Here is an 18590-nt window from a genome sequence, read left to right as displayed (position 1 = left end):
ATGAAACTTATATCTGGTCTTTATTGAGCCTTCATTCTGGTTTCTTTCAGGGGAGGTTATATATGCCGCTTATGAACACACAACCTACATTCATCCTGATTTGCTTGTGGAGTGTTTGTATATCTTCTGGCTGGGCATCATTCATGCTGCTTTTCGATACTTTCCCCCATCACTGTAAAACCTACCCAAAAATAAAAATATGGATTTGTCACGCATGGGCAAGGGGAAGACACCTCCTGCCCATGGGCCGAATTAGGGTCCCAAATTGGCCTTCAAGGCTTTTCCCGAAAACCACAGCCACCTGCCCATATATGATGCCAGGTCTGGGGCAGGTAGAGAGGTGGTTGCCAGTGTACAACCAGGTACTTCGAAGTGTGGTCTCGATTGTTCATTGGCAAGGGAAGTTTGATGCTACTGCCAGCCAGATGATTGGCAGCAAGAGCAAGCCTGCTAGGGCATCTTTGCTACTGGACACTGCAGCCTATCTCAGCAGAAAGCAGGTCTTGAAGTCACTACCTAGGAGCTGATAGCCAGAGGCTTCGAGTGCATTGCACTGACTGCACTACAGAGTCTCCCAGGAAGTTCACCACACCACACCAGGTCCTGCAGAAAGTTGGTCTTGAAGTGGGTCTCAAGGCCATAGCCACCTGTCAAAATGGCCCCACCAAGGGTGGGTGAACCCAGGTTGCAGCCCACCAGCTGGGCCCGATTTCCCACCCCATGCTAGGGCGACAGAGTGTCTTTATTCATTTTAATTGCACGAACCAAAATTTCCAGGGATGTGTTTGAACCTCCCGCAAAATCCTGACTGTCTGGAGGTGTCTGCAATTTACAACTCATCTATGACCATCCAGAGAGGAAGGCCACGGACTGGCCCTTGTGGCTGCAAATGTGAACCCTCTTTTGCTATTTCCTAGGAGAAGCAGCACATCTGCCTGGGCCGGCAGCTGCTCACCAGCTGTGTGTTGCAATCTGCCAAATACCAAGCAAAGGCCATGCCGGTGGTGGCGGCTTCACTCCGCTTCTCTCTTCATTTACATCAAACAAAAGCCAGCTGGAGCCAGTATTATTATTTGTCTTCGCAGGAAGACAGCTATTCTGTGCAAACTTGAGTGTTTATTTGCTATGGGCTAGATTTTAAAGGCCGTCGTTCCCACCTTGATCTCCACCTTTCATTTCAAGCAGACGAGTCCAAATGGACATGACATCCTGGCTTGAGAGAAGAATCAGAAACAATCCCAAAGAATAAGAAACAAAACAAAAATGATTTGAAAGGGAACATCAGGCAGACAGAAAAGCAAATTGGTGTTGTTGTTTTTTGCAGTGCTAGTATAGCCAATTGCTTGCAGTCTGAATTAAAGCAGAAACTTTCTGAAAGTTTTTCTTTGCTTTCCCCCCACCAAATGTGCAATGATGTGAGTGGAAAGTTAGCTATTTGATAGGTGGAAGAGGAAGAGGGTGGAGAGTAGCTAAAATCAGCTGGGTAGGAATAGGTTTAGGAGATCACTAGATCCAACTGCATTCATCACTAATGTTACATTAATGTGTGTTTTGATTCCCATATAAATACCCTGTGTTATTGTCCGTGGGGGTTTGAACATCTACCCCACCTACACACCACTGTTAGTTTTGTAAGATGGTGACAGAGGTCTGGTGGTACCACAACCACGGATGCACTGCCTCTCTTCCTGCTGCTCTTGCTGCTTTGGTTCCAACAGTTACTGTGCATGCGCTCCACTGCACATGCGCATTGTCTTTGTAAAGCCTGCAAATAACATGACACTGCAGAGGCTTCATGACTAGGTCTAGTTGGTGATGGAAACATTAAATTGCTTTGAGGTGGTGGGAGAGATTTGGAGCAACTTGGTGCTCACCAAATATTTTGACTACAACTCCCATCAGCCCTGGTCTTCATAGCAAATAGTCAGGGATGATGAGAATTATAGTTCAAATCACCCAGAGGGCAGCAGGTTGGGAAAGGCAGATTTAGAGCTTCTCTGACTACAATAGTCAAGCTTCTTCTCGTTTTGTTGCTGAAACCTATTTGTTAGATGAAATATACTCGGAATCGAGTGTGGATTTCATGCTCTTTATTCAGCTCATAGTAGTAAGGAATGAAAGTTCCCCCAAAATAACTGCTTTATATACATTATTTACACAATGGGCTGCACGTGATTGGCTAATTCCGGGATTCTCCTTAGGCCAATCAGGTTGTGGATTCACTTCCACCTGGAGCTGGATTGGGTGGCTCCTTCGGACCAATCATACTTCTGCATTGTTCTAGGACCAATCAGACTGCTGCATTCTGAATCCTATTGTTCTAGAACCAATCAGACTGCTGCATTTTGGATCCTATTGTTCTAGGACCAATCAGACTGCTGCCTTTTGGATCCTATTCAACTCAGTACATAACATTAGATTACACAGTTGTTTAAATCGTTCAGGTCCCCATTGCAGAGGGTTGAATCAGAGGGTCAGCTCAGGGGTCCCTTTCAACTCCACAGTTCTACAATTCTATGATTCTATGAGTATGAAAAACCTCGTCATTGCTAGCATTCAACATTTCACATGCTACAAAAATTAAGTTTGCAAAAAATAATAACCGTGGAAGTCCACGTTTGATGTGTGGTTCTGTGGCAGAAAGAGCATGTAATCTCCAGTTTGAACCGCATTCTCCTTTGCTGAGTGGATGAATCTTCTCTGTTTTTGCTTTGTACATATAATCTTCTAGCGTGGCAAATAAAGCAAGGGCAGAAATAAGCAAACCCCTGGCTATCAGCATCCTTGTCTGAGAGCTGCAGATAAGGTTTGTACTGCAAATAGCCTGCTCTCTCACACAGACATTCCAACACTGGGATCACTTCATTTAGGTCTGCAAGGTGGGGGGCTGGGGGGGGAGAGGTGGAACTGGAATCAAAGCAACAAATGCACCCAAAGAAGTTGCAGGGAGGTCACACAACAACAACAACAACAACAACAACAACAACAACAAATTATTTCTACCCTGCCCATCTGGCTGGGTTTCCCCAACCACTCTAGGCAGCTTTCAACAGAACATTAAAAACAGAATTAAACTTCAAACATTAGAAACTTCCCTAAACAGGGCTGCCTTCAGAAGGCTTCTAAAAGTAGGATAGTTGTTTATTTCCTTGACATCTGATGGGAAGGAATTCCACAGGGCTGATGCCACTACCAAGAAGGCCCTCTGCCTGGTTCCCTGTAACCTCACTTCTCACAGTGAGGGAACTGCCAGAAGGCTCTCAGAGCTGGACCACAGTGAATGATGGGGGTGGAGACACTCCTTCAGGTATACAGGGCTGAGGCTGTTGAGGGCTTTAAAGGTCAGCACCAGCACTTTGAATTGTGCTCGGAAACGTACTGGGAGCCAATGTAGGTCTTTCAGGGCTGGTGTTATATGGTCTTGGTGGCCACTCCCAGTCACCAGTCTAGCTGCCACATTTCTGGGTCACCTTCAAAGATAGCCCCATGTAGAGCGCATTGCAGTAATCCAAGTGGGAGATAACTAGAGCATGCACCACTCTGGCAAGACAGTATGCAGGTCTCAGCCTACATACCAGATGGAGCTGGTAGACCAGGCATAGGCAAGCTCCGGCCCTCCAGATGTTTGGGACTACAATTCCCATCATCCCTAGCTAACAGGACCAGTGATCAGGGATGATGGGAATTGTAGTCCCAAACATCTGGAGGGCCAGAGTTTGCCTATGCCTGTGGTAGACTGTATAACAGTGCCCCCAGCTCCCAGCTCCTCTAGATGGTCCAGAAGGATGTCATGATCAATGGTGTCAAAGACCGCTGAGAGATCCAGCAGAACTAGGAAACAGCTTTCACCTTTGTCCCTAGCCTGCCGGAGATCATTGACCAGCGGGACCAAGGCAGTTTCAGTCCCATGTTGAGGCCTGAATCCCGACTGGAAGGGATCCAAATGGTCTGCAACATCCAGGCGTGCTTGTAGTTGTTCAGCAACCACCCACTCAATCACCTTGCCCAAGAATGGAAGATTTGAGACTGGGCGATAGCTGGCCATATCTGCCGGGTCCAAAGATATTTTTTTTAAGAAGCGGTTTAATGACTGCCTCTTTCAGCAGGGCTGGGAAGACTCCCTCACAGAGGGAAGCATTCACCACCCTGCAGAGCCCATTGTCCAGACCTTCCTGGTTCGTTTTTATTAGCCAGCATGGGCAAGGATCAAGGAGACAGGTGGTTGGTTTCACTTGTTCAACTGTTCATTTACATAATTTGATCAAGCAGCATTTCGCCATGAGAAAACACTGGAGTCTGCCTCATACTTGGACAATTTACCTCAGTTTTATCTAAACTGACTGTTTGCTTTTGCAAAAGTTTCAGGGTGGACATACTGCTTTGTTTCCAGTTGGTGCACATCCCACAAATTCCTGCTGAACTCCTGTAGTTTTCCACACCACAAAGGTTAGGAGTTGTGTGTGTCCTGCTCTTGTAGTGCCATAGTGCAAGAGTGCCCCTTCTGACTGCAATGATGCAGTAAGACCGGGGAAGCATCACAGAACAACTAATAAAGCAGAATGATGTGTGGATGGTCCAATGTGACTCCACCACCAATGCACTAATATTGCATCAATGGCATGTTGCAGAATACACCTTCAAAACTCCCATTGCAGTGGGCACAATGAGTTCTTTTTTCAAGTGGTGAGCACAGGAAGTTAGAAGGCTTTGGTATACAATCCTACAGTGACTGTCACTTCCCATGATTGCTGCTAGTGCAAAAAGACTAGCAGGACTATGGGCACTACCATCACAAGAGCAGGGCCAATTCATTTGATAGCACTTCCTTCTGACGTTATTCTTCTTCCCACCTTACGTTTGGCACCACCATTGCTGTGGAAAACCACCCATAGTGCTGTATTTTTATATTGCGATTTTATTGGCAGATGAAGATGGTGGATTTTTCAGAGCTGGCCGACCTGACTGGAAGAGTCCACGACCAGAAGGAGGAGGAGTATCAGGAAGAATGAATGAAATTTAAAGACTATTTAGCTAAATATGTTAAGATAACTTAACTGGAAAACCTTGCAAATAATAGATAGGCTTAGGATTCAAATATGTAAGGATAAGATGTTTAAAGTTAAATTAGAAAGAATGAAATATGTTAAGTGATCAAGTTAATTTTTTGAGAAAATCGATTTTGGAAAACTGTCGAAACGATATATAATGAAATTCAACCAAGGGGATTTGAGGAAGTCACTTATTAATGTTACCAAGATTTAAACAGGATGTATGTATGTATGTATGTATGTATGTTTTGAATTTTTGAAAATCAATTTAAAAAATAGGGAAAAAAAATATATCTTGCGATTTTATTGTGTGAAGAGTGGCGGAACTTCAAGTTCCGGCGGGGGGGGCGGGGGGCAAGAGCAGGCGGGGCCGTGGCTGGCGCGTGTCCCGGGGCGTCGCGTGCCTCCTGGGGGCCTGGCACCCAGCATGGGGGGGAGGGGCAGCCACGATGGCACCCCACTGGGATTGTGCCGCTGGGTGTGGTGCACTCCCCCCGCACCCCTGTTCCTCCGCCATTGTCTGTGAACTGCCCTGAGACTTATGGGTATAGGGAAGTATACTAAATAAATAAATAGTGCTGGTTTTTTTGCAGGGAAAGCTCTGGACACAGAGCTTTGAAGCGCAGGCTGTGCCTGGAAAGAGTGGGGGAAAGTTAAGTGTGGACAAGCCCTGTATCTGTCTCTGCCAACAATGGGGGTTAATCTCCAGCCTGTGCTTAAAGGTCATCATGTACAGAAAAAATAAATATTCCCGTAAAAACCTGAGTACAAGGAGACCACCTTCGTTTGTGAGTCATGAAATTCAGAGCAAGGCTCAGTCAGCCAAGTTCCAGAAGCTGGGCAGGCTCTATTACCTCAGGCAGCAAACCTGTCTGGAGATGAGTCACTGCCACTCACGCTGTCTGCTCTGCTCCGGGGACCCGGTGGCTCCAGCAACCAGTCACACCAGAAAATCAGCCCTAGCTTCCCGTGCCAGAACACCACCCGTGACGCCCGCACTTTGCAAACAAGAAGGCAGGCTGCAAGCAGGGCCCAGTGTGTTTGCAGCTGATAACCAGACCAAAGAATTAAAGAGGGGACTCTGCCTACAACTGAGACAAAACAAGGAGGTTTAGCGGCGCTTGTCCTTTCCGTGACCTAGCCAGGCAGAAGCACTGGAAAATGCCCTTCATGCTTCTACATCCAATCAGAGAAGCAATCTTGCTTTACAGGTTCCATGGCTATAGCAAAGGCCACCACCTGCCCTCTCTTCTCTGGTTCTGAATTCTGCACAGCCTACCGACAAGATATTAAACTGCATCCATGTGGGCAGACAACGGGCGTGCCCCTTCTGCACTGCCTGCTACCGCCCAGGGCTTGCTTCTGTCTTTATGCTGTCAATCAAGACTCCCACAGGACTATAGCAGGCAGACAGGTTTTGGCTCGGCACGCGCTGAAGGGTTGTGCTGTGTCTCCGAGCAGAGAATGCCTCAGCATAAATTTCCACAATGCTGCTTGCTCACGCATTCCAGAATCCGATCGCAGCTGGGCTCCCAGTGTGCCGCAGCTGCAGCCATCCCGCTGCTTGGATCGCAAGAGCCTGCAGGGAAGCTCTTCCTGGCATTTATCTGTTTGGACCCTGCCATCAGCCTATGGGCAAGGAGACAGTGTGTTTGCAGTATTCTCTACCTGCCCTCTCCCAGCTTGCAGCCATTTCTGTGGGGTCCCCATTCAGGGAGCCCACCTCTCCCCATTCCCTCCAAACGCTCTCCGCCAATCTACTGCAGAGACATACTGACGATACAGTTTTTAAAACTCTGCATGCATCTGTATGACTGTATCCTTGCCTGCAGTTGGGGATTATGTTCTGGGGGAAAGCAGACCGAACCACTCATCCTGATCTGTTAATCTCAGAACCTTTTATTTCCAACAGGAATCCCCAACCCAGAATTTACTGTTTTACAACTAGATTCCTATAATACAGCTATTCTTCCTCCTTGAACCAGCTTTGCTCCATGCCAGACTCTATCATTTAGGGAGCAGCTGTACTTTTGGGAGCCAACATCCCAGCTACAAAAAGGTCAGCACAGAGTAAAGATAAAGATAAAGGGACCCCTGACCATTAGGTCCGGTCGTGACCGACTCTGGGGGTGCAGCGCTCATCTCGCTTTATTGGCCGAGGGAGCCGGCATACAGCTTCCAGGTCATGTCACCAGCATGACTAAGCCACTTCTGGCGAACCAGAGCAGCACATGGAAACACCGTTTACCTTCCCGCTGGAGCAGTACCTATTTATCTACTTGCACTTTGACGTGCTTTTGAACTGCTAGGTGGGCAAGAACAGGGACTGACCAACGGGAGCTCACCCCGTCGCAGGGATTCAAACCGCCGACCTTCTGATCGGCAAGTCCTAGGCTCTGTGGTTTAACCCACAGCACCACCCGCGTCCCATCAGTACAGAGTAGGGGGTCCTAATCAAGAGGATATTTTTTACTGCAAAAAGATTGAAAAGTTGGAGAGGGAGAGGGAGAGAGAGAGAGAGAGAGAGAGAGAGATTGAGTTCTAAATGTGTCAAAAACATAGAAAGCTTCTAAATGTGTTCAACACATAGCTTACTTATCCCAAGTCAGATGACCATTAGTCTATCTAGCTCAGTGTTATCTTCAAAGCAGTGGCGTAGCGTGGGGGGTGCAGGGGGGCCGGCCGCACCGGGCGCAACATCGGGGGGGGGGCGCGCTCGCACTCGCAGCTCTCTGCCCCTACCTGGCTCACTCTCTCTCTCTCACTGCAGTGCTGGCTGTGCGAATCCGATCCGAGCCGCTGGGTCGCTGCCCACTGTGGAGGGGGTGGGTGCCAGGCGTGCGGTGCGGAGAGAGAGCGAGGGACTATCTGGGGGAGGGACAGTGCAGCGGCCGCCCAGCGCAGCGCTGAGCACGGGAGAGAACCACACCAGACCAGACCAGGCAGCAGCAAGAAGAAGCTGGCAGCAACGGCAGGTTAGGGGTTAGGGGGCGCAAATTACTTGCCTTGCCCCGGGTTAGGGGGTGCAAATTACTTGCCTTGCCCCGGGTGCTGACAACCCACGCTACGCCGCTGCTTCAAAGTTACCTCCAAAGTTTCAGAGAGAGTTCTCTCCCAGCTCTACCTGAAGATTCTGGGGGTTGAATCTGGGGATTTCTACATGCAAGGTACATGCTCTACCAATGAGCTACAAGCACTTCTACATGTACTATACAGTGCAATTCAGCCTTGCACTTGAACTAACAATTCAATTTACCGTCCAAGAGCAATGCAAAAGTGTTGAATCAGCCTGAAGCCAACAGAGATGTTGGAGAGAGTTATTTGCTTAGAACAAGGAGAGAAAGGGAATGAGTGTCCCTATGCAGTGCTTCTACACCACTGGCTGCCTTCCTCCTGGCCGTGGAGAATATTCCTCATACGGCTACCAGCTGAACTGTTAATTATTCTGTTGCTACTAATGCCAAAGTACAGCAGAGGGACCAGAAGACAAATAGCTCTCCTGAATGCACTTTATCACTGGTTCATACAAATGTGCACCATCCTTAAGGTGGGGGCCACAAACACAATACCACAAATAGGAAATACATTGTCTAAAAAAGAGGACTAAACGAGGACACAGTTTTGCATGAACCTGCCTGTGCTAATTTATATGTGTAGATAGACATTTAGGAATTATTACTATAATTTAAAAAGAAATGCAGCACATTTCATCATAGTGGGGAAGGCTGTGGACAGGTGACCCATATGCATAGCTGTCAACTTTCAGATTTGAAAATAAGGGATCAGCAGCCTCACCTGTCCCAGGGACAGTCTACGAGATATCTAACAATCTGGGATAGCAGCAGGAAGCAGCGGGAAATGGTGCTGGAATAAGGGAATTTCCCGCAAAAAAAGGGAAGGTTGACAGCTATGCCCATATGCCTGCTTTGTCTACTGATAGGCAACTTCAAGCCACATTCACAACGTACCTTGAAAATGCTATAATACCACTTTAACCAGTCATGGCTTCTCTCCAAATAATTATGGGAGCTGTGGTTTGCAGTTATTGGGAGGCCCCTATTCGTCTCACAAGATGGTTAATAATAATAATAATAATAATAATAATAATAATTTTATTACATACCCCACCCATTTGGCTGGCTTTCCCCAGCCACTCTGGGCAGCTTCCAACAGGAGATTAAAAATACATTAAAACATCAGTCATTAAAAAACATCCCTAAACAGGGCTGCCTTCAGATGTTTCCTAAACGTCAGATAGTTGTTTATTCCCTTGACATCTGATGGAAGGGCATTCCACAGGGCAGGAGCCACTACTGAGAAGGCCCTCTGCCTGGTTCCCTCTAACTTTGCTTCTCGCAGTGAGGGAACTTCCAGAAGGCCCTTGGAGCTGGACCCCAGTGTCCGGGCAGAACGATGGGGGTGGAGATGCTCCTTTTGGTTTAACAAACAATCCCTAGCAACTTTCAGCTTAACAAACTTCAGCTTCCGGTACTCTTTGGGGGAAGCCATGACTGGTTAAAATTGGTGCCACAGCACTTTAAAGGTATTTAAAGGTTGCTTTTACATTTCTGCTAGCCAAATTGCCTCAGCTAGACTTACTCTTTCACAAGGAGGAAGGTTTCCTTACTCTCAGCCTCATGAAGGGGGTGAGCAAAGATCCCTTATGTGGCTGAGTTGCAAGCCAAATGCTTTTTTTTAAAAAAAATCAATCCTATTTTGAGATCTGGTGCTAGAGCATATTGCGCTAACTGTGTGGGTGGAAACACAGCACAGCCAACAGCTCCACATGCTGTTCTGTGCTGTCACCTGGCTGAGACGTGGCAGTCAGCAATTCTGCTGCCACGGAAAACGATGCCCCAAATCCCAGCCTGCTCAGGCCGTTCAGTCAGGCATATTGGGATGATGTGACCTTTAAGTATATGTGGGGTGGGCCCTCTGCCAGCCCCAAGGAAAGTGGCTAAGCTAGTAATAAGTTAAGTACACAGTCAGCGCAAATAGTTATTAACGTGTACATAAGTGAGGATAATTATATTATTTACTCTTAAACACGTAGTACGCTGCACAATCAGCAAAGAGTTATTTGAAATATTCACCCTCAAACCTGGGTTCTCTGTGAGAAGCGCAGAGGGGGCTTCTCATGGGGGCTATTATCTCCCTGTCCTCCCCAATAGCTGTTCTGGCTACATAAACAACAGCACTCACAGCCTGAAGATCTGAAATAGAGGAAATGTATCTTTAAAGACATGTGATGTAGAATGCAATGGGGCTGGTGGTGCCCACCAGGAATGGCCAGGCAGCAGGCAGGGAGACCACCCATAGGTGGAGTCAGAATCAATGACAGGCAGAGCCAACTAATTAAAGCCCCACCCCCATCTCTGCTGAATCCACAAGGGCAACACGGAGACTAAGGGGAAGGAAGCTGACAGGTAGTGGCACTGCATGGACTGATTGTAAGTAGGAAGACAGGCAGCTGAGGGAAGGCTGAGGTTGATGTGGTCATTTACCATTTGCCCTCATGGACCAGCCTCCAGAAAGATCCTGGGGCCAACCCTCAGCTCAGTCCTATACATGAGACATTGTGTCAAGTTGAGTAATTATTAATGACTGCAATATGGGGTTGACAACTTCTCACCCATGGGTTACTTACTTAGGGTTGTGTTCAATGTCAGTTCTATTCAGAACAGACCCATCAAATTAAGAGACATGAGTAACTTCAGCCCATTTTAGAGATGAGTGAATTCATCAGTTTCTGTTTTTCATTTTTCCAGTCTTAAGCTCGGTTGTCCACATTTCCACCTCAGTTTGTGATTTTTCTTTTAAATTCCTCATGAAAATTCACTGGCAATTTTTTTTTTCAAATTCATCCTAATGTACGTACACATTTCTGTATCCATTTTTGCAAAACATTTCCCCCAAATATAATGCATTTTGTATGTTATTTTCACGAAGATATGCATTTCAATGCACACTTTAGTAAATGCATTTTTGCGAACATTGTTTGGTTGGAACTGCAAAATTTTGAGAAGCGTGAATTTCCAAGGACAGCTGTTTGATTTTCCATATTGTTTCAGAAGCTGTGAAATAGGTCGGTTCACCTTTAAAAGTGAACTGAGTCAATTTTCTCCTTCATCGCCCCCCCCCCCGAAGCAGGTACAGTATGCTGTATAATTTAAAGGAATACAACCTGTTATGCTGCTTAGATTCCTTTTATCTCTTAGCGCAGGCTAAGGAACAACTAAGCAGGGCCTCCTTGCACTTACTCAGTCCACAAACCATTACAACAACAACATCGCTGCCGTGTACACATTCTCACTTGTCAGAGCAAGGCGGAAGCTGACAGCTTGCAGCAGCCCATCCACCGAGGGTCCCAAATGATGGCAAGCAAGGCAAGGCATCAGCTTCACTGGCAAATGCTTCAGTGGACCAGGTTCAAGAAAAAGAAGAAGAAGGGGGGGAAAGCCCTTGAGATTTTGAGAATCCTGACAAAGCCACCAGACTCCACAGAAGAAGCACAGATTTCTCCCTGTGCAACATGACCTTCCATATGACACCCCCTCCCAAAAGAAATCTAACTCCGCCTCTGGCAATATTTTCTCCCTCCGGCATGGGTGTCTCTTACCGCATCGGAATCTTTACTCTGAGGTAGCGATCCACAGCAATGGCCAGCAGTGCCAGGATGGAGCTCTCAGTGAGGATGAGGACAGGACATGCCACCATCAGGCAGCTGTAAAAATGTATCTGTGGTCCAATGTTGATGATGATGGCAAGCGGGATGACAAGGGCTCCCACAGCTACATCTGCAACGGCCAGGGAGACGATGAAGTAGAAGGTGGCATCCCGCAGGGCCTGGTTCACCTTGACGGCCCAGATCACCAGGATATTCCCAGGTATGGAGACAAGGGCGATCAGCACCTCGATGGTGATGTAGGCAGCCTGGAAGCCCGAGATGTGATGCGGCATGGTGCTCTGAGAACCCTTGTGTTGCCTGAAAGGATCAAAGGAGTCATGTGTTTTAAAGACAGAAGCGACCACCAAAGTATTCAAAACCCAAACATCTTTCATTTTTGAATTTCTTCGCTTAGGTATTGCTTTCATACCCTGCCTTTAATCCTCCTGGAACCCAGGGCAGCTAACAGCAATTAAAACCATACACAAATATATCCACATTAAAGGTAAAGGTAAAGGGACCCCTGACCATTAGGTCCAGTCGTGGACAACTCTGGGGTTGCGGCACTCATCTCGCTTTATTGGCCAAGGGACCCGGCGTACAGCTTCCGGGTCATGTGGCCAGCATGACTAAGCCGCTTCTGGCGAAGCAGAGCAGCACACGGAAACGCCATTTACCTTCCCGCTGGAGCGGTACCTATTTATCTACTTGCACTTTGATGTGCTTTCGAACTGCTAGGTGGGCAGGAGCTGGGACTGAGTAAGGGGCACTCACCCCGTTGCTGAGATTCAAACCACTGACCTTCTGATCGGCAAGCCCTAGGCTCTGTGGTTTAACCCACAGCACCACCCGCATCCCGATATCCACATTAGAGGCATCCAAAATAACCTCACAATCAAACATTACCAACTTTTAAAATAGTTATATAGCCTGACTCTATACTTCAGTAAGTTTACAGATTTCCTTGCATGCCACAATTTCCTTCACGAACACTGCAAAACTCCTCAAATGATTTCCCAGTGCTGGCAGATGATGGTCTCTTGTTCTTTCCATACCATTGACTGTGCTCCGACTATTTCCAGCTCAAATTTGCCATCCCTAGCCTGGTCACCACCAGGAACTTCACACTAAAGGGCTGTGCAATCTCAGTGCGTCTGCTGCGCAGAGAACCTGCCCTTCTGCCCATATTGGCTGCTGCAATGAGAGATTTAGAATTTCACTGTTGCCACCTCTGGTCCCTATCTCTCCAGTTCAGCAGCCAGGTAGTTTTTAAACAGCATTAAGAGAGCATCTCTGAATGCTGCTGATTGGTCACATGGTTGCAGAAGACTAGCCTTATGAAAGTTCCTAAGAGAAGTGGTCACCCTTGTCCACACATGCCTAGTTCCAAGATTCTTGTTTAAATAAAAATAGATTCCATTGTGTCTACAAGATTATCAGGCTTTGGCAAACTTCCAAAGTATCCCCCCCACCCCCCCAAAAAAAACACACCCCAGGATTGCAGTCACTGGGGATGTCTTTTATATGCTGGCTTTGTGGTTTACAAGAAAATACCAGAGAGGAGGATTTCATCTTTATGTAACTAAAGCTATACTGATAATTTGCAAATGCTCCAAGTGTCCCTATTTAACAGGGACAATCCCTGTTTGTCCCACATTTTCTAGAAACCTCTCTTCCTGGTAAATCACATTCCATAGCTATTAGTAAAGATGGCTGATTATTAACTCCAGAATCAGGGACAGCATTCCTCTGAATACCAGTTGCTGGGAAACAGCAGGACCGCCTTAATGTCCTGCCTGCGGACATCCCATATGCACCTGGTTGGTCAAGGAAGAAAAGAGGATGCTGGACTAGACTGGACAAAGATGGAGAACCTGTAGCCCACCAGATGTTGAAGTTGGATGGGAATTGTAGTACAACAACATCTGGAAGACTGCTGGTTCACCTTCCCTGGGACAGGCCTTTGTTCTGATCCTGCAGCGTCTTCCTTACATCCCTGAAATCCCTGTTTTCTTCCTATTTTATTTATTGCTCTATTTATTTTATTAGGAGATTTCTATACCGCCCTTCACCAAAAATGGTCACAGAGTGGTTTACAAAAACAAGGTAGGATAAAAAACATAATGCACAATAAAAAGAAACACGGAAATAATTATGATAAATAACATAATTCATTGCATCACTGAAACGACTTAGCCCAGCAGCCTCTTAAAGCTGGACCAAAAATAGTGTTCTTTTTTTACCTTGCAATTAAAAGAATGTAAGGCTGGGGCAAGATGCACTTCAATAAGGAACCCATCCCACAGATGCGGAGCCAACACCAAAAAGGCTCCTCCATGGGTTACCACCAGGGGAACCTCATAAACCGGCATATTACACTGACCATGAAATTTAGGACAGATTTAGGCCGGTATTATTAAGGTGGTGGTGGATTAATGAATTTGGAACGCCCTGTTGTTTCTCTGCATTCTTTTTGATGCTAACCTACTTGCTGTGGGAAGCTATGAGAAGTGCTCCCATGGCTCCAGATGTTCTGCTCTTAAGTGTGGGGCTGCTGGGCTTCGCAAGCTCCCCTGCCCCAGAAAAGATATTTAGCGTGATTCAGCCCCTGAACTGTTATATCTCAGTTACATTGGGAAGTAAGTCAGTCTCACCAAAATCAATGGGACTTCGTTCCGAGTGCTTGGGACTCAGCAGGAACAACAAGCCAATCAATTACCATTCAATAACAATGTAAAGCATCATTTTGCATTTGCCACTAATGCAGGAGAGCTATATTGTTGAATGAGCCTTCCTTTTCTTCAGCACAGCAAGTTTATAATGTGTCTGCCTGCCTGCCTGTCTGCTTCTCCCTCTAGTAATACAGGCTTGTACCATTACATTTGTATGAAGTATACTTTAAACAGCACTTCCCAAACTTCCTCCTAATGCATTCATTTTTTCTCTCTCTCTAGGAAGCATCAGGCGGAGCCAATAAACACCTCTTTTTTGAAATGCAAGTCAGAATATTGTTCAGCTAGCACGGGGTGGGGATTTTTTGGGCCTCTGGGTACTGTTGAACTACAATTCCCATCAGACCCAGCAACCATGGCCAATTACCAGGAATGATGGGAGTTGCAGTTCAGCAACATCTGGAGGGCCTAAGGTTCCTCACACCTGATCTAGCATAATAATACCTATTCTGCTGGATTAGAGCTCTCCAGAGTCTTGGGAAGAGAGAAGCCAATTACATCACCAGCTACCTAGTTCCTTTTTTCGACTGCAGATACCAAGGATTGAACCCAGGAACCTGTGCATGCAAAAGCATGTGCTCTGCCACTTAGCTGTGTCCACTTCCCTTTTCTTTGTGGGAATATCTTTCCATATCACCCCAGCAAACTTGCAAGAGATGTGCTGTAGCCAACAGGGGAGACTTCTGCAAGTAACCTCTGCAGAACTATACTGCAGTATCCTGGCCATGCAGCTAGGTTGTTGACTGAGGCACACCATTCACACCATATAACTTATCTGCTAAAGGAGCTCCACTGGCTGCCAATATACTACTGGGCACCGATTGAGGTTTTCCTCACCAAATATATCTGGCAAAAGCTGGCAATTGTGTTTCTCAGACAGTGTGTTGCTGAGAATACCATATGCCTTGTACCAGAAAGTAGGCTTTTAGTGTTGCAGTTCCAGCTCTCTGGAGTCAACTGCTAGCTGAATTCAGATAGGCACCTTGTATCATGATATTTAGGGGCTCACTGAAAAATGGTTTTGCTGTTTTTGGAGTTTGTAGTGGTGGTTTTATTGTTTTGCAAGTTTGTTGCATTGATTTTGTTGTTTTTAGAGCTTCTGTTGCTGTGTTTTATTCTGATTTTATCTTGTACACCTTTTGATGACTTTATGCTGCGAAGCAACCTATAAATTTCTTTAACTAGGGGCTGCTTGCTTTATTTCACCTCACTAGCCAGCCCCACTCCACCCTACCAATCGCCCCTTCTCCTTAGACTTCATTGCATGAGAAAGAAGCTTGAATTTTGAAAAAAGTCTTCTTTCTTGTGCTCGATGGCAGCCGAGAAAGAAGCTTTTCTCCTCAACAGTAGTGGAAGTGGCAGCAGTGGGACAAAGGGGAGAAAGGTTTCTCTGCTTTGTTTTGCCCCTGGTAATGGTGGCCACTGGGAAAGAGAAAGGCTTCCAGTAGCAGTGCTGTTCTCTTATAACTCTGGAACTCACAGCACCATCTGTTGGCAGCCATGTGAACTACAGCATCACGGCATCCTTATGCAAATACAGTATAGAAAGATAATAATAATAATACCCCTTAAAACTTAAAAAATTAGTAAGATGTGCACTTCCAGACAGAAGTTGGAGAAATGGGACAGCCTATCCTATCTGGATAACAGAATCAGAGTTTCACAAAACAGTCAAGAATAGGGAGGAGGTGTACTTGCAGTAATCACTTCACAGACAAATATTCAATAGGTGGACTTGTGCAACCACATTCCACACATCAACCACAGCAGCAACTAAAGCAGCAATCCAAGGGATTTACCACCTGTCCCTGGCTACACAATGTTTCACTCATAAGGCGTGAATGTTTGGAAAAGGTGACAACTCTGCAATATGAGTGCTATCTTGAGGGAAGACATGCAAATTGCACGCTACAGATGGGAAGCAACTGCAGATTTATTGTGCAGACAAATGGGTACTGGAGAAAGTACACAAGTTCAGTTTTGGAGCCCCATCATGGTCTCTGATTAAACTGAGTTAGCATGTTCCTATGGTACTTCAACCTGTCCCCAGAAAAGCCTTCACACAAAGAGGTGTGACAAGCAATCTTGTGATAGGTGTTTGCATGCTTTGGTGCGACAGTCAAGGGTTCCTGTTGGATAGCAGCATGAAAAATAACACCCTTCCCGCCACACACGTATATATCCAGAGTACTTTTTGAACTGTGTTTTTTCTTCCTGCAAGGAGACAATCCTCACTTCCACTGCTCCTTCTCTCATTATGCTTTTACAGTTACAAAGCTATCAGTCCTGGATCAGGACTATAGTCCTACAAATGCAGCAAGTCATTCCCATTGTTCCAAAGAAACAATTACTTGTATACAAAGCCTAGCAAAAGCTCAAGCAGCAGCAGCAGCAGCAGCAGCAGCAATAATAATAATAATAATAATAATAATAATAATAAAGTAGTTTGTCTCTGAAATGCCAGAATACATCTCTCTTTTGTTTACACCTTTCTATTTTGATTTTTTTCGGGAGAAAATAGATTTCATTTGGAAAGAACAAATTGGTAGCATTTCAAGGGACAGTGGCATGTGAAATCTCTGTGGAGCAGAGAGGAGAAGCTTACTTGAGAAATAACGTCCTGCTCTCTATATCCATACATTTTCCTGACACTCACCCCTCTGACCTCTGACTATCTCCAGCCCCTTCCCTCCCCTTTAATCTCACTTTTCTCTCCTCCTGGAATTTCTTACTCTCTCCGAACTACCCACCCCCGAATCCAAAATGTACAGCAGATTCCTGGCAAATATTTGTCATGCTTAGACCTGATTTCTGTAACAAAGGCAGCCCTTCCTCACCGTGATTTCCCCTTCAAATGATACGCCTCCCTCTGCTGCTCTTGAACATTTCCCTGCCTCTAGATTAAACCCCACCACTTCAATAAACACATAGCAGAAATAACCCTGCACACTGTGGTCAAAGAGAGAGAGACCCAAACCAGCAAGGAAGTACAAGATTCAGACTCACTTTCTCCTACACAGATTCCAGTGTGTGTTACTGTTTCCTCCTCCAAGTGAAGACTTCACACCCAGGGCAGGCAGGCTGTGGGAGCGTAGGTACCATTCTGCTCTCGGATGGCTCCGTTAGATCCCCGTGGCTCCTGGCATCCTGCAGATGAATGAAACCTGCCCTGCTCTCCCTACGGCATGAACTTTTACTCCCCCGGTTGGAAGGAGCACTTGATTCACTGCAGTGTATTCTTAACTCTGGTGCAGGCAGGCAGGCAGCTCTCATCCCCACGTCTCCTCTCCTGCAGCTTCTAACCGCCTTTCAAGCTATCACATGGTCCAGCACACTGCACCGGCTGTGCCTGCAATATTTTAAAGAGGTAGTGGCCTGTTTTGTGCATGTGTGTTTGTGTGTCAGGGTGGAGGGTGGGGTCTGGCTCGCTGACCTGCAACAGAATGTTGCACCAGACAGAGCCACATCGGAGAGCTTCTCTTGCTTCCATATCCCAGAGTACTGAAATCCTTTGCTAAGAAGTCAGCCACTGTTGCTGCAAAATGCTTAATTCAAAAATTGAGTGGGCTCTTCTCTTTAGCCCTTGCTATGGCAGAACAGGTTTCATCTGCTCAGTACCAGAGAAAGAAATCTCTGCACATGTTCAGAGACACTTTTATCTATTAATGTTTCACCCATTCCAAGACTCGGTCTGCTGCTAAAAAAATATTTCAGAGCTGAGTTCCCTAGGAAGATTTATCTCCATGGCAGTGAGAAGACCCCTCTTGCTTCTGCTTGCAAAAAGTGGACTCAGAGGTATCTGAAGACATGACTACCTTGACATCCTCTTGTGATTGTGCTGAGGACTTCTGCTGATGCTCTACTCCATTGGAATGAAGCTGGTAGACCTACTGGCAAGTTGACGTCTGATCTAGGGTGGATCATTAACAGCAGCATTACCAACCAAATGGCAACAATTAAGAAACAGGTCCCCACATTTATTCATAAATTAAATCTTTATCCTGCCCTTCCACCCAATAGGAGCCCAGGGAGGCAAACATCAAAAAGTTGAAACAAGAGAATTTAAAATAAAATAAAATCACATTTTAAAACATTTCAAAATAATAAAATAATAATAATCTAAACCGATTTCAAAAGATTTCA

General features: G+C 46.1%; 1 protein-coding gene across 1 annotated transcript in view; it reads right to left on the bottom strand.

Annotated features, from left to right (window-relative positions):
* Window positions 1-17778, bottom strand: part of ADORA1 (adenosine A1 receptor) — a 55815-nt gene extending 38037 nt beyond the window's left edge. Inside the window, exons 1-2 of the mRNA XM_081010606.1 lie at window positions 17454-17778; window positions 11668-12033 (exon numbers count right to left, since the gene is read on the bottom strand). Coding sequence (XP_080866732.1) covers window positions 11668-12008 — 341 coding nt within the window. The 5' untranslated portion in view covers window positions 12009-12033; window positions 17454-17778. The remainder of the gene's footprint in view (window positions 1-11667; window positions 12034-17453) is intronic.
* Between the last annotated feature and the right edge of the window lie 812 nt (window positions 17779-18590).

Source organism: Podarcis pityusensis (genome assembly GCF_964106645.2).
Source record: "Podarcis pityusensis genome assembly, chromosome: 6".
Lineage (NCBI taxonomy): Eukaryota > Metazoa > Chordata > Lepidosauria > Squamata > Lacertidae > Podarcis > Podarcis pityusensis.
Note: the sequence above shows the minus strand (reverse complement) of the source record. Positions and strands in the feature narration are given on the sequence as shown.